At 46.9% G+C, this 16,002-nt stretch overlaps 1 protein-coding gene across 3 annotated transcripts in view; it reads right to left on the bottom strand.

Moving 5' to 3' along the window:
* The window catches only part of LOC115639125 (acid-sensing ion channel 2), a 1,118,572-nt gene that overhangs the window by 43,917 nt on the left and 1,058,653 nt on the right, over window positions 1-16,002 (bottom strand). For all 3 annotated transcript variants that reach the window (XM_030541526.1, XM_030541525.1, XM_030541524.1), the window contains exons 4-5: window positions 10,751-10,901; window positions 3,633-3,689 (exon numbers count right to left, since the gene is read on the bottom strand). In XM_030541526.1, the coding sequence (XP_030397386.1) occupies window positions 3,633-3,689; window positions 10,751-10,901 (208 nt within the window). The remainder of the gene's footprint in view (window positions 1-3,632; window positions 3,690-10,750; window positions 10,902-16,002) is intronic.

The raw sequence follows: 16,002 nt of genomic DNA, 5'->3' as shown, positions 1-16,002 counted from the left end.
GGAAAACATCACCACTCTGCTGAATGAAGAAAGGAGCGTTGAAGAGACAAGGACACAGCATAAAAATGAGATTACAAACGCGGTTTTGAAGAAGTTTAGGATTACAAGGCCAAGGAGGATAATGATGAAGTGCTGCAGTTGAGTGACAAGCATAGGACACTGAAGGAGAACAAAAAGGAGGATATGAATCTAAGAGCTGAGTACAACAGGCTCACCATAAAGATAAAACCAAAAGTGAAGAGACACAGAAACAACTGGGGTAAGCGAACAATGCAAAGAAGGCGAATAATAGGCAAAGAGAACAGTGACACAGAGGCTGTATTGCAAGATAAGAGAACCGAGTGGGAAATATGAATTGAAGAGGTCAGTGGTAAGGACAAGTGAGAACAAATAATCAAGGAGAAACAAGTAAAAAGAATAAGTACGTGATGGAAAGATACTTTGAAGAGCTGTACAATGGCAGAACATCGTAGGAAGAAAACAGCCCCGGAGGAGCATCCACAGCAAAATGAGGTAGAGAAGATGCCGGAATTCTTAGAAGAAGTAGCTAAGATCTTAATAGAAAGTTTGAAAACAAAAAGGTGGCGAGAAGTGACAAGGTACTGCCAAGCTGCTCCAAGCAGATGAGGAACATATGGTAAAGGAATACACAAGCACGTCTACAAACCAGAGCTAGTACCAGGCGAGCAGGGAAAAGTAATTATAGTATCGATCTACAAAAAAAAGAGATACGAGTGAAGCGAGAACTGCAGAGGAATATCAACGTATTGAGTGTGCCGGGGGAAGCATTCAGCAAGACGTTGACGAAGGGGAATGTGGAAGTAGCACTTCGAGGAACTAGCCCGGAAATACAATAGATCAGTTGTTTGTGATAAGACAGACACCAGAGAAATACATAGTACACAACTGAACCTATTACAACCATTTTATAGACTTCAAATGGGCTTTTGATAGCATTGGTCAAAGGCTTGTGGCAAGTATGAGACTGTACAGCAACCCCTGAAAAACTGGTGAAGCTAATAGAGACCATCTACAGCAAGTTGATGATGTGGTGAGAGTAGATAAAAGGCTGATGGAGGGGTTCAGGACAGCCATCAAAGTGAGATAAGGATGCAATCTATCCCTGGATTTGTTCAACCTGGTACTTGGACACAGTGATGGCTGTAACACTGAGACATGAAACGGAAGGAGTCATGTTATGTGGGGAGGACAGTGCATAACCTTGGCTATTGACCACACAAGCATGACCAAGGAGGATTTACAGACAAGGTAGGCCAGGAAGCAGAAAATCTGGGTTGAAGATCAGTTGGGAGAAGATCAAAATGACACCAGTTGGAGGACAAGAGAAAGAGGGAAAGGTCCAACTCAGAGATAAAGAACTAGAACAAGTGGGAAATGCAGGTGCCTTGGAGGACTTGAATCAAAAGAAAGGGAATTATGAAGACGATGTAAAGAGAAGAATTGGATTGTCCATCTTATGCATTTGGAAAACTCAGCATGATCTGGAAGGCCAAAGCATTTCAATAAAACAAAAATCAACATATATGAGATACCTGTCACGCTGAAAGTGCTGTACAGGTCAGAAATCTGCAGTCAGAGGAAAGTCATGATGACAGATTTTGACTGCAGAAATGAAGTGGCCGAGCGGAATACTGAGAATTTCAAGACTGCAGAAAATAAGAAATGAAGAGATAAGAAAACAGCTGGGGCAAGAAATAAGTGGTTGCAGAAGATTCAGGAAAGACATCTGCAGTGGTTTGGCCCTGGAGGGGATATCATATGAGGGAAGGAACCAGAGACACACTGGGGATGCACTGGACTGACACAGTGAAGAAGGATGTAGAACAAAAAAAGTTTAAAGACGAATGAAGCCGTTAAGTTGGTACAAGATAGAAAGTGATGGGAAGGCTTCATTCAGCCCTGTCATCGGTGCTCAGCTGACTGACGGGAATCGGAAAAAAAGATCATGGCTTGTTATTTGTGCTGGATAACGCCTAGGATCCGCAATCATGGACCACAACCCCATTGTGCTAGGCCTGTACAAATGAAAATGCAGTCTCCCCCTGCACTCCCATATGCCACAGTTACAGGAGAATAGATATATGTGTGAGGGTGGGGGGAGAGAGAGCCACTGAACCCTGGTTATAACGTTAGCTATGGAGCCTCTCTAACCAACAGCTATCTGAATCCCTAGGGGTCAGAATGTATCTGAGACCCAAGGTTCAGTTGTCCTAGTTCCCATGGCATGATTTCTACTCCGTTGCGTTGGGACTGCTTGGTTTCTGGTGTAATTATGGATACAAATGTGAATAAATCAGATCAGAACACATTAGAGTCGGCAATAATGAGTAAACACCCTCCCATCTCACCAGAGATCTGTAAAGTTTCGTCCCTTCCAGGACACAAAGTTTATCCAGTTATTTCCATCCGTCCATAAGGAGGCATGTCTCAGAGCTTGGGGAAGCAATGGCAGCTACCGTTGGGCAAAGATGCTGTGAAATCCCCAGGGGCCCTATGCTCCACAGCCTCTTTAATAAGTCGAGGCCTAATATTTACACAGCGCTGAACATTGTGGAGAAGCTGGGCAGAAGTGCTCTTTTAGGAACATGCCAAGACAAAAAGCAGCTGCTTCTATTACTGTCTGGGCCGGAGTGGGAAGTGGCTATATGCTGGTACATGGAGGGCAGAGATCTGATACAGTCAATATTAATTATTATTTATTTGTACTGGAGTTGTGCCAAGGCGTCCAGTTCTAGGCTAAGACCCTGTTGTGCAAGGCTCTGTATGTTTTTTTTGGTCTTAGGTGTATTATGGCAGCACCGAGGCACCCTAGTCATGGACCACAACCCCATTGTGCTAGGTGGTGTACATTTTTATTGGTCTTACATGTATTACAGTAGTGCCAGGACTCCACTGTGCTTGGTGGGGTACAAACACAGAACAAGAAGATGGTCCCTTCCCCAAAGAGGTTTGAGGTGCCTACCCTTTTCCTATCAGAAGGGAGCCCCTAATGTAACTGGTTTCACCTTTGAAGGCCCCTGCCCCAAGCTTTTGTCAGGTACACGGACACGGCGGACAATAACGCAGTGCTGCTGAGGGTGCCTGCAAGCACCTGGAACAACCACGGAACATGGCCCTTTGCAGCAGGTTCGGGAAAAATCCCAGCCCCTGAAAGGAAGGCAGAGGGCCCCGCTGAGGGAGGGGGTCGGACAGAGGGAGGGGTGCAGGTGACGACTCTGTGTCACTGCAGGTTACACTATCCCGTTGGGTGTTTTCTCTATTCGGCCTGCCTCACAGCCCAATTCCCCAGCATGTCCCATGTGCCACTTCCAAACTGTGGCAGAGGGGTTCCCAAGGCGTAAGAACACGGCACGTGTGGTCCTTTATTCTGGCAGCTTAGGATGGGCTCGGACTGAAGTTAGAACATGAGCCTATAGGACTGGAGGAACCTGCATGCAATGACATTTCGGCTACCATTAGAAAGGGTCCCTTTGCTGGATTAATCCTGGCCCAGTGGGAAAGAGGGGACAGGCAGCTTTCGGGAGTCTGACCCAGCCATTATACTCTGCAAAGAGCCAGGCTGGCTATCCCAAACAGCCCCAACGAGCCAGCCAGCCCTCCGATGCACTAACCCAGCGCAGGCTCTGCACATTCCTTATACTGCTCCGGAGTACAGAACGGAGCGTCCCCTGCACAGAAAAGAAACACAAGACAAGAGGGAAACGTGGAGTCAGAAATCAGAGCACGGTGGAAGGCCAGCAACTACAGCAACAAAGCAGCTGAATTCATGCATTAGGCAGCTTCTCATCTGTACACACAGTGCCAGTAACCTAGGAGCAGGGGTGCAGGTAAAGAGGCTTACACAGCCAGTATGCTGTGCAGGGTGAGAGGCAGGGTCTGATCTGCACCTGGATGCAGCTCTCTGGAGGTTGCATACTGGAGTGGGCTGTTTCACATATAACATGGGATAAGGGTTTCCATAGCTAGTCCAGCTTGTCAGCTCTTACAAGCGAGGTTTGGTTAGCCTAGGTCGGCATTTGGATGGGAGATCTCTGAGAGTCATTCAGGTGCTGCAGTGTTGCTGATTAAATAAGTGGCACCTTTTCGGGATTGAAATAAGGTTGTGGCACGGTGCTATGGATCTGTAAGTGGGGTGACATTCCCAAACCTGCTTATAACGCAGCATGCACACACCAGGGACTTATTGTTAACTTGAAAAACAAGAAAACAAACCCTAAACCTGAGCCTAAGCTTTCCCCTGAACTTGGCTGTTCTCCTGAAGAGGGCTTTTTCCCTCACTCTCCCTAGTTTCTTCTTCTGCAGAGAGATACTCAACCTGTCTTCTGAATTTAACTTAATAGGGCCCATCTGGTCTGGCTGCCAGGCTGAATCAGCAGAAATAGCTCTGCCTCTCTGTTCAGAGGTCCTAGGACTTGACACTCTGTTAGAGATGCACTGTGCTGCACTCTTTCTTTGCGATGAGATATTAAAAAAAAGCCCTGACCATTTGTGGTCATTCATGACCCCACAACACTTTTCACAAGGGTAGGGGGCTGGTAATTACATCTCCTTTGCAGTTTCAGTGGGGCAAGGTAGCCTCACTTCCTATGACAAATAATTATGCACTGTTGCCGTGAACGTTTAATCTGCTTTTGCATTCCTCCTCAGAGCTGTCTGCATTTCAGTGGTGAATAAATTGATCGCAGAGTATAGTTTGCACCTGGGGCCACAGTCAAATGATATGCACCGCCAACAGAGTAAGAATAATTTCTGCTCCTTTGTTTCCCAATCCCCATTATCCATAAGAACATAAAAGTGGTCATACTGGTTCAGATCACTGGTCCATCTAGCCCAGTATCCTGACTTCCAACAGTGGCCAGTGCCAGATGCCTCAGAGAAAATTAACAGAACAGGGCAATTTTCAAGTGCTCCAACCCCTGTTGTTCAGTCCCCAGCTTTTGGCAGTTGGAGGCTTAGGGACAGCCAGAGCATGGGGTTGTGTTTCTGATCATCCTGGCTAACAGCTGTTGATGGCCCTAGCCTCCTTGAACTTACCTAATTCTTTTTTTGAACTCAGTTGTACTTTGGGCCTGAACAACATCCCCTGCCAATGAGATCTGCAGGTTGACTGTGCGTTGTGTGTAAAAACACTTCTTTTTGTTTGTTTTAAACTTGCTGCCTATTCATTTCATTGGGTGACCTCTAGCTCTTATGTTATGAGAAGGAATAAATGACACTTCCTTATTTGCTTTCTCCACACCAGTCATGAGTTTATAGAACTCTGTTATACCCTCCCTTTGTCATCTCTTTCCTAAGATGAACAGCCCTAGTCTTTTTAATCTCTCCTCATATGGAAGCTGTTCCACCCCTAATAATTTTGTTGTCTTTCACTGAACCTTTTCCAATTCTAAGATATCTTTTTTGAGATGGGATGACCAGAACAACACACAGTATTCAAGGCGTGGGCGTACCATGGATTTATATAGCGGCATTATGATATTTTCTATCTTATTACCTATCCCTCTCCTAATGATTCCCAACATTCTGTTCACTTTTTTGACCTGCTGCTGCAGATCCAGTGGATGTTTTCAGAGAACTATCCAAGAGGACTCCAAGATCTCTTTCTTGAGTAGTAACAGATAATTTAGACGTCATCCTTTTTGATGTATACATAGGTGCTGGAACTAGAGGTGCAGGGGATGCTGCTGCACCCCTAGGCTTGAGTGGTTTCCATTATATCCAGGGTTTACAGTTTATTTCAAAGGCTCTCAGCACCCTCACAATACAAATTGTTCCAGCCCCCCTGTATATATAGTTGGGATTACGTTTTCCAGTGTGCATTACTTTGCATTTATCAGTACTGAATTTCAACTGCCATTTTGTTGCACAGTAACCCAGTTTTGTGAGATCCTTTTGTAACTCTTCACTGTCTGCTTTGGACTTAACTATCTTGAATAATTTGTATCATCTGTTTACTCCTTTTTCCAGATAATTTATGAACACGTTGAAGAGTGCTCGTCCTGGTACAGATCCATGGGGGACACCGCTTTTTACCTCTCTTCACTGTGAAACTGACCATTTATTCCTACCCTTTATTTCCTATCTTTTATCCAGTTACTGATCCGTAAGAGGACCTTCCCTTTTATCCCATGACTCCTTATTTTGTTTAAAAGTCTTTGGTGGGAGACCATGTCGAAGGCTTTCTGAAAGTCCAAGTACACTCTATCCAAAAGGTCACCCTTCTCCACATATTTGTTAACCTGCTAAAAGAATTCTGCAGCAAAAAAACTTCAGGACCAGACTTCAAACAGAAACTGCTGAGCTTCAGTTCATTTGCGAATTTGACACCACCACCTCAGGATTAAACAAAGACTGTGAATGGCTAGCCAACTACAGAAGCAGTTTTTCCTCCCTTGGTGTTCACACCTCAACTGCTAGAAGAAGACCTCACCCTCCCTGATTGAACTAACCTTGTTATCTCTGATTCTTGCCTACATATTTATACCTGCCTCTGGAAATTTCCATTACATGCATCTGATGAAGTGGGTATTCACCCATGAAAGCTCATGCTCCAATACGTCTGTTAGTCTATAAGATGCACAGGACTCTTGTCACTTTTTACAGATCCAGACTAACATGGCTACCCCTCTGATACCTAATAGATTAGTGAGGTATGATTTCCCTTTACAAAAGCTGTGTTGACTCTTCTCCTCAAAATGGTATTCATCTATGTGTTTAATAATTCTGTTCTCTACTGTAGTTTCTATCAATTTGCCTGGTACTGAAGTTAGGTATTTATATCAGTTGTCTGGTACTGAAGTTAGGCTTACTGGCCTGTAATTGCTAGGATTGCCTCTGCAGCCTTTTTTAAAAAATAGGCGTTCCATTTGCTATCCTCCAGTCATTTGGTACAGAGGCTGATTTAAGCAATAGGTTATATACCACAGTGGGTAGTTCTTCAGTTTCATATCTGAGTTCCTTCAGAACTCCTGGGTGAATCTCATCTGATCCTGGTGACTTATTATTGTTTAATTTATCAATTTGTTACAAAATCACCTCTACTGACAGTTCTCAATCTGAGACAGTTCCTCAGATTTGTCACCTAAAAGGAATGGCTGAGATGTAGGAATCTCCTTCACATCCTCTGCCATAAAGACCGATGCAAAGAATTAATCTGGCTTCTCCTCAACAGCCTTGTCTTCCTTGAGTGCTCCTTTCTGGTGTAATTTATGCATACAAATGTGAATAAATCAGATAAAGTCTGTATAGAACACATTAGAGTCTGCAAAGCTATGTATAAAATGAATAACACACCCTCAATCACCCAGTGGCCCCACTGATTGTTTGGCAGGCTTCCTGATTCTGAGGGACTTAAACAAAATGTTGCTGTTAGTTTTTGTGTCTTTTGCTAGTTGTTCTTCAAATTCTTTTTTGGCCTGGCTAAATATACTTTTACACTTGACTTGCCAGTAGGGTGACCAGACAGCAAATGTGAAAAATGGGGACGGGGGTGGGAGGTAATAGAAGCCTATATAAGAAAAAGACCTGAAAATCAAGACTGTCCCTATAAAATTGGGACATCTGGTCACCCTACTTGCCAGAGTTTTTATTCCCTTCTATTTTCCGCAGTAGGAGTTAACTTCCAATTTTTAAAAGTTTTCTTGTTTAGTTTTTAACTGCCTCTTTTGTTCCCTTGTTTAGCTACAGTGGCATCCTCTTCTTTGTTTTTGTTTTTGTTTTTGGTCCTCTTAGTATTTTTATGTATTTATTTAGGGGATACATATAGTTTGTGCCTCTATTATGATGGATTTTTATTCAAGTTTCCATGCAACTCACAAGCATTTCACTCTTGTGACTGTTCCTTTTAATTTCTGGGTAACCAGCCTCCTCATTTATGTGTAGTTCCACTTTTTGAAGTTAAATGCTCCTGCGGTGGGTTTCTTTGGTGTTTTCCCCCCTTACAAAGATGTTAAATTTAATTCCATTATAGACATGTTTACCAAGCAATTTAGCTACCTTCACCTCCTGGACCTGATCTTGTGCTCCACTTAGAACTGAATGAAAAGAATCGCCTCTTCCCATGTGGGTTCCAAGACTAGCTGCTCCAAGAAGCTGTCATTAATGGTATCTAGAAATATTATCTCCGCATCCTGTCCTGAGGTGACATGTTCCCAGCTAATGTGGAGATAGTGGAAATCCCCCATTACTACTGGGTTTTCTATTCTGCAGTCTCTCTAATCCCTCTAAGCATTTCACAGTCCCCAAATTTGTCAGGCAGTCAGTAGTATATTCCTACTGCTATATGCTTATTAGTCAAGCGTGGAATTTCTATCCAGAGAGGTTCTATGGTACAGTTTGATTCATTTAAGGTTTTTACTGTATTTTACTGTATTTGACCCTATGCTTTCTTTAATGGATAATGCCACTCCATCACCAGTTTGACCTACTGATTTGGTTGGTGTTGGTCCTGCTTTGAGCAGGGAGTTGGACTAGAACCTCCTGAGGTCCCTTCCAACCCTGATCTTCTATGATACTCTGACATTCCGCTATATTTTGCACCCTGGTATTATTGTGTCCCATTAATTATCATCATCCCACCAAGTTTCTGTGACATGTTTTATAACAATATCCTCATTTAATACCAGACATTCACCTATCTTAGTATTTAGACTTCTTGCATTTGTATACAAGCACAGTTAAAATTTGTCAATAGTTAGTTGACTGACTTCATGTGATGTAACTGTATACTCTTTTTCATTTGACCGTTTCTCTTCAGTTCCTATCTGTGTGTTATCATCTTCTATCCTCTCCTCTTTCCCGGGTATGGAGTATCCCCTTTCATAAATCCTCCTCTAAGGAACATCTCTATCCACACCTGTTGGCTTTCCCCCTGCCCTTAGTTAAAAACTCCTCTACCACCTTTTACATTTTCATGCCAACAATCTGGTTCTGTTTTGGTTTGGGTGGAGCCCATCCTTTCTCCTTCCCAAAAGATTCCCAAGTTCCTAATAAACCTATATCCCTTCTCCCAACACCATTGTTGTCCCATCCATGCATTCAGACCCTGAAGTTCTGGCCCTGCTTGTGGAACTGGAAGCATTTCAGAGAATGACACCTTGAGCGCCTAGACTTTAATTTCTTACTCAGCAGCCTAAATTTGGCCTCCAGGACCTCTCTCTTACCGTTCACCTGTGTCACTGCTACCTATATGAACCACGACTGTTGGCTTTCCCCAGTACTTCCCCAAAGTCTGTCTAGATGTCTAAGCGAGATCTGCAACCTTCAGACTCGGCAGGCAATTCACCATGTGGTTCTCCCAGTCCAATAACTATATTTCTAATACAAACCCAACTGTCTATATTTCTAACAATCAAATCCCCCCTCACTATTAGCAAATAATACTAGTGCTTCCCTAGTGTTTCCGGGCAGTGTTTCCTTCATAGTACTGATGAATTTTAACTGCAAACACACTCTAGGTTTCTGAGATCCTGCAGGAGCCTTGGGTTCAGAGAGACAGCAGTAGCCTTGCAGCCTGCTTCGTGTGCATGAACTGAGCCTAAGCCCTCTAGTAGTTTCGAGCCTAAACACCTGCTTCAGGCACCTGGGGTGAAATCCTGGCCCCACTGAAATCAATAGGTGTTTTGGCATTGGCATCAATGTGGGTCAGGAGTCTACCCCGCACCGTAATGACTAGTGGGATTCTGTGGATAGGGGCAGGAATATATTAATCTTCCTTGCTAAGCAGAACCAGTCCGCACCTCGGTGTGATGTTCTACAGGCCTGGATTCTGAGCGACAGGCGGACCAGTGAGGTTGGGACAAAGGAAATGTTGGTCTCCAACTTTTGTGCTCCATGCCGGACAGTACAGAGTGGGTGTGGCATAAGGAGCCAGTCCTGCTCCAAGGGGACATTCTGCCAGCTGGGGGTCATGGGAGCCCTCTGGCCAGGCCCCCTGCCACATGCTTTAGGCTGGGCAAAATGCCACCACTGTAGCATCTGTACAACAGCCAGGAACTGCCCCTAGGCCAGGCAAACCCATGGGGAGCCAGAGGTGCTGTGTTTCTGGCTGCTTTGTGTCATTTGGAGCAGTACGAAGTAGCCGAGCAGAGCCAGGCCTCAAGGTCCAGGAGGCCAGTGGGGTAAATCGTGTCTCTCTGTCATACAGAGTGGCAGGAAGAGTGAGAGGAAGCAACATAATAATAATGCCTAGCTCTCATCTAGCACTTTCCATCAGTAGATATGAAAGCACTTTGCAAGATGGGGTCAGTATTATTACCCCCATTTTATCACTGGGGAATCTGAGGCACGGGATGGGTACTGACTTGCCCAGGATCACCCAGGAAGTCAGCAGAAGAGCTAGGGGGAGAATTCAACTCTCCCGAGTGCCAGGTCAACGCACATGCCACTAGGCCAGCCTGGCTCCCTTCACAAGCAAGTGCTTTTAAAGATGAACCGTTGGCACGTACACAGCCCCTTCCAAGCGCCGAGCTCGATCCTGCAGCCCTGGCTCACAGTGGCGGCTGCAGGCATCACCACTGAAATGCAGACACCACCCAGCACCCCGTGGGAGGCACCAGCATAAACCCTTCTGGTCCCGAAAAGTACCTTGGGGAGCCCACCCACCACATCAGGGCTTCCAGGTCCCATCTGAGATGATGTGGCTACTCTCTGACTGCCAAAACAATAGCCTAAGGCCTCAGCCCAAACAGACGCGCTCAAGTCCGTTCCAAGCATCCCCACGCAGACTGACCTGGCATGTGGACCATTTTGCAGTTGCAGTTTTCCACAATGTAGCGAGTTTCACAGTCGATTCTGCAAGCCGTGATACTGTAAACGGGGAAAAAGTCTAACCCCACGTCCGACGAGCGACACTCGCCCCACGGAGGGGGCAGGTAGGTCAGCTGCAAGAGACAGAAAGAGCCGGCTGTTAGGAAATCACAGGCATCAGCCGCAGCGTAGAAGGCGCCTGGGGGAAGATGTGTGAAGGGGAAGCTCTGCTCTTTAACAGATCCTGGTGGCGAGCAAGGTGCTGCATGTGTGTCTCTCTCATTGTGTCGGGCCCTTCACGATAGTGGAGCTCCGCTGGGTGAAGGATGAGAGCAGGACTGTAATAGCACAATGGCCGTGTTAAGTGGGGACCGAGCGGGAGGCCGACACAGCAGCTAGACAATGTTAGGAGCATGCACAGTCACTGATGGAGATTTGTACTGCTAAAGGGTAGTGGGACTCGGGGACGCCACTCTGCTCTGCCAGGGAAGAGTCCTAAGTGCAGCAACACATCACAAAACAGAACAGGCAGGCAGGTGATGGCAGGCAGATCTTCCTTGCTGTGGTGCAGAAGAAACTGGCAGGTTCTCAGAAAAAGCCACCCAACCAGCCCGACAATTTCCCAACAATTTAGTTGGGGGTTGGTCCTGCTTTGAGTGGGGGTTGGACTAGAACCTCCTGAGGTCCCTTCCAGCCCTGATAGTCTATGATTCCCCAAGAATGGTTTGCTTCGGCGATGTCATTTAGCAGTGGGGGAGTGGAGATGCCTGGGACTCAGGTAAAAGGTGGCGGCCTGCGGTTGCCAAGGTGACTAGAGATTCTTGGTGCCTCTTTTTCTGGGTGCCCAATTTGAGACCTTTTTAGGGTACCCACACTCACTCGTCCCCTTTGACAATGCAGGCCAACAGCCATGCAGCAGTGGGATGAGGTAGGCAAATTCAAACAGCTCCAGACGGGTCCTGAACCCCACGTGGGAGGCACCGGGAGCTGTACTGTAGGGAGGCAGTGTGGCCTAGTGGATAGCGTGTTGGCACAGTTCTCAGCAGGCCTGGATTCTACCTCTGGCCTTGCCACTGCTTTGTTAGGTGACCTTAGACAAGTCACTCTCCCTCACCCACCCGTTCCTTGCGCTTTGGTTTCCCCATCTGTGACCTGGGGATAATGATACTCCCCTGCTCTGAGACCAAGGAATGGCTGAACTCTCTCCCAGCCAGCCGTTGTTATTATTCCCACCAGAGAGTACAGGTCTGTTATTCTGAAAGTGCCCAGCAAGTCTGAGTGTCTCAGCTTTTGGGGTAAGACAAGTCGGGTCTGATTCACCGAGGCGCTGAGCCCCTGCAGCTGCCACTGATATCGCGCAGCGCCAGGGGTGCCCGGCAGCTCCTGAGAGCGGCAGGCATGCCAAAGCAGATGACAAAGAATTCAGGTTCCCAGAATCACTGGGTGCTTTTAAAACTCCAGGCCGATCTCTTGGGGATTTGCAGCCCAGCCTGCTTATAAAACAGCCTCTTTCTGACACTGGTTTGGCATGAAATTAACCGGCTTGCCAGTGTCTTCAGGAGAATGGTTTTTTGAGGGGAGGCTGTTTCTCTCCAGCTCAGGGGCCAAGCCTCTCTCTGGGGCTGTAACAGACTCACAACCTCGGTGGATCAGGCACAAGAGGGCCCTGTGGGCACACTCAGCAGTGGGCTACAGCTCATGTGTCCTGCTGTTTTCAGGGCTGGCTCCAGGGTTTTTGCCACCTCAAGCAGCGAAAAGGAAAAAAAAACAAAAAGGCCACGATCGTGATCTGCAGCTCTACTGCCGCTGCTGCAGTCTTTGGTGGCAATTCGGCGGCTGGTCCTTCACTCCGAGAGGGAGTGAGGGACCCGCCGCCGAAGAGCTGGACGTGCCACCCTCACCGTTGGCCGCAGCTGCTTGCTTGCTGGGCTAGTACCTGGAGCTGGCTCTGGCTGTGTTTAATGAAGTGACTCCTCCCCACCAGGCCTTCTGTCACTGGGACCTTCCCATCTAGAGTGACCAGATTTTCAAAGTGAAAAATGGACGGTTGTCCCTGGGGCGTGTGGGAGTGGGGAACAGAGCAGCAGCAGGGGATAGTTTAGGTGGACAGTCAACCAACATCCTCCATTCCTTTCCCCTTCTTCTGTGGATCTGACTCTGTAGAGGAAGGGCTGGGGACTTATGGGGAGGGTGGTCTGACTGGGATTGTGCCTCTCTGTTTTCTGGCAAGCAGCCTGTTTTGTCTCACTCTGTCTGGTGTTCTCGTGTGTTATCATTCTGATTTCTGAGAAATAAAGTTGTGTTGTTCCGTGAAACATAGCAAGTCTCTTGCGCAATAAATAACCACAGGCCCACTAGTCCCGTAGCATCACCTGGCTTTGTTAACTCACTAAACGGATTGCCTCTTGGGAGAGCACTCTGTAGTGCAGTGGTCCCCAACCTTTTTCGTCTGGTGGGTGCCAGATGATGAGCCACGGAGGGCAGTGGCGGCGGAGGAGCATCCACCGAAATTCCGCCGACAAGCGGTAACGTCAATAGGCGTCGCCGCTGGCACCACGTTGGGGACCTCTGTTGTAGTGTTTAGGTCCAATTCCTGGATGGGCTAAATTCCTGACAAAATCCTTCCTGTAGCCGTAAAGAGCCAGGTAAGTTTTAAAATGAATCTTTACTCGTCATCACGACAATCTCTCTGGACAACAGTTAATGTTTCTTGTACAGCATCTGTGAGATGGAAGGCAGCTCCAGCGCTTTCAGGATTTTGTGTCATGAGAAATTACAGATAGTACTTCAAGGGGAAATTCATGCATTGCAGTAAGTTGACAGATTCTCTCAGGCGGTTATAAATTTTATGGCTCTGTGTGGATTGGAAAATGCACAGGCAGGGCCCTGCTTGGGAGAGGAGAGTGCCCATGGTATAGAATATGCCCAGAGGTCAGGACTGCACAGGTCTTGAAAGAAGGAGCATATTTTGGAGCGTTTGAAGCCCATAAAACCCATTTCCCAAGTGCTTTCTGGCATGCAGCTGCTTTAGATTTTGATGAAAATGTTCCCATTTCTGCCCCTTTGGCTGATAGCCGTGCTAGGGATCAGATGGTGACTGCAATTGGACTGTGCAACCCAGTCAGTTTCAGCGGTGTGGATTTCACCTACATCTTGTGCTGCTTTTTCCCCCGGCTGTTTGCAACTGCAGCAAGAGCTCTGTGGATCCATACACTTTTATGGGGGCCGTCACTCTTCCCTGCTCACCTCCAATCCAAGGTTGTCCTGACAGGTTCAGCAATACTGTTTAATGCCCTAACCTAGCAAAGCACAGAACATCCTCAATTCCAGTAGGATCTGAGGTTGCTCAGGACTTTGCAGGAGGCACTCAGCATGACCCAGCAGAAAGCCCTGAATAGGGTCTGACTCATTCCCCATGTCCATTATGAACCTCACATTGGATTCAAGACTAGATTATTTTCCACAGCTCTTCATGAAGTTACGTTTCAGAGCACAGCTGGACAACCCAAAGCCTGGGGAATTTCAGGGGCTACTAGGACCATGTTGACTGTTACTCTTTAATTTGGTATCATGAGCAAGTATCTCAGTGGTGGCAGAACAAGGAGCAATGGTCTCAAGTGGCAGTGGGGGAGGTTTAGGTTGGATATTAGGAAACACTATTTCACTAGGAGGGTAGTGAAGCACTGGAATGGGTTACCTAGGGAGGTGGTCGAATCTCCTTCCTTACAGGTTTTTAAGGTCAGGCTTGACAAAGCCCTGGCTAGGGATGATTTAGTTGGGAATTGGTCCTGCTTTGAGCAGGGGGTGGGACTAGATGACCTCCTGAGGTCCCTTCGAACCCTGATAGTCTATGATTCTATCCTGACTGAGGCACTTTCCCTAGACGTACTGGCCCAATTCTGATCTCAGTTCTAGTGGTTCATCTATTAGTTATTTACTTATGGGCTCACCATCGTAGCAATTGAGCACCTGTGAGGGCAGCACTATTATCCCCAGTTAGTAGATGGGGAAACTGAGGTACAGCGGCATAATGACTTGTTCAAGATTATGCTGCAAGTCAGTGGCAGAGCTGCAAAGCGCACACAGCTCTCCGGACTTCCAGATCATCCTTTATTGAGTTCTTTTTCCCTGCTGCCCCCTGAGCTCTTTGCTCTGTGCACAGAGAACAGCACACCAGGGGAATGCCAGAGGTGGGAGGAGGGAGAAGCCATGTCCAACAGGATGCTTGGCTGCTCAATTCAGTTGCTCCTAGTAGCATGAGGCCAGTAGGGTAGTGAAACGCCCACAGGCTGCAGCAGCTGCAATCTTTGGCCAGGACTCTGAACACCTGTAAGAGATTTGCAAACTTTGGCAGCTGCGTGGGTGATCCCTGGCCCTGTCCTGTAGGAAATGGGGCCATTACGGAAGCTGATGAGCACAGAGAGGGGTAAAGTATAAAGGGCTCACAGCAGAGAAGAGCTGGAATGAAATTCTCTTTATGAAAAACCCTGTGAACCGAGGAAACAAGCCTGAAACACTGAAGCAGCCACAAAGGACAGGGAAATGGAGCTGCTGGAAAAGCTTTACCAACTGGAATGGGAGTCAGTGCATTTTTTCAAGGCAGCTGGGAAAGTGAAGGACTCAGGTGGGGCAGACCTTGGCCAGCTCTGCAATGCATCCCTGCCTTGCCCTGTAGTTCGCGGACCTGCACAAACACAGCTCCTCCAGTGTACCTCACTTGAGACTCACAGCCCCTCCCGGCTGCTTCAGGCTCTTTGAGCAGCCCTGGCCAACCCCCTACCTAAGTAAGAGGTGATTCCGGGCTAGGTTCCAGCAGATTTTGGTGAGCAAATCGATTTTCCCATTTGAGCGAATGCAGTATTTGAACCCATGATTCTGGCTGTAAAAGAGCAGTACGTTAAACCCATATACTACCGAGGTCCCTCTTTCGAGAGCCTCTTTCATAGGTGGATAACAATGTATACCAGCAAAAAATGACTTTATTTTAGGGCAGGTGGAATTTTAAGCTATCGGAGCGTGTTTTCATCCTTTAGCTTCTCTCTCTCTGCTAATCCGTCTCCCCTGCCAGCGTGTCTAGGCCCAGCACACTTCTGAAAGCTCAAACACTGGAAATAATCAATAATAAGAACTCGACTGCACTGCAGCTAAAGATCTATCACTTTTGAGGAGGGCAGCTCTGTAGTTTCACTTGCAATCTATAGATCGGGAAGAAACGATACAGCCATTGTTCATAAA

Source organism: Gopherus evgoodei, chromosome 23, assembly GCF_007399415.2.
Source record: "Gopherus evgoodei ecotype Sinaloan lineage chromosome 23, rGopEvg1_v1.p, whole genome shotgun sequence".
NCBI lineage: Eukaryota > Metazoa > Chordata > Testudines > Testudinidae > Gopherus > Gopherus evgoodei.
Note: the sequence above shows the minus strand (reverse complement) of the source record. Positions and strands in the feature narration are given on the sequence as shown.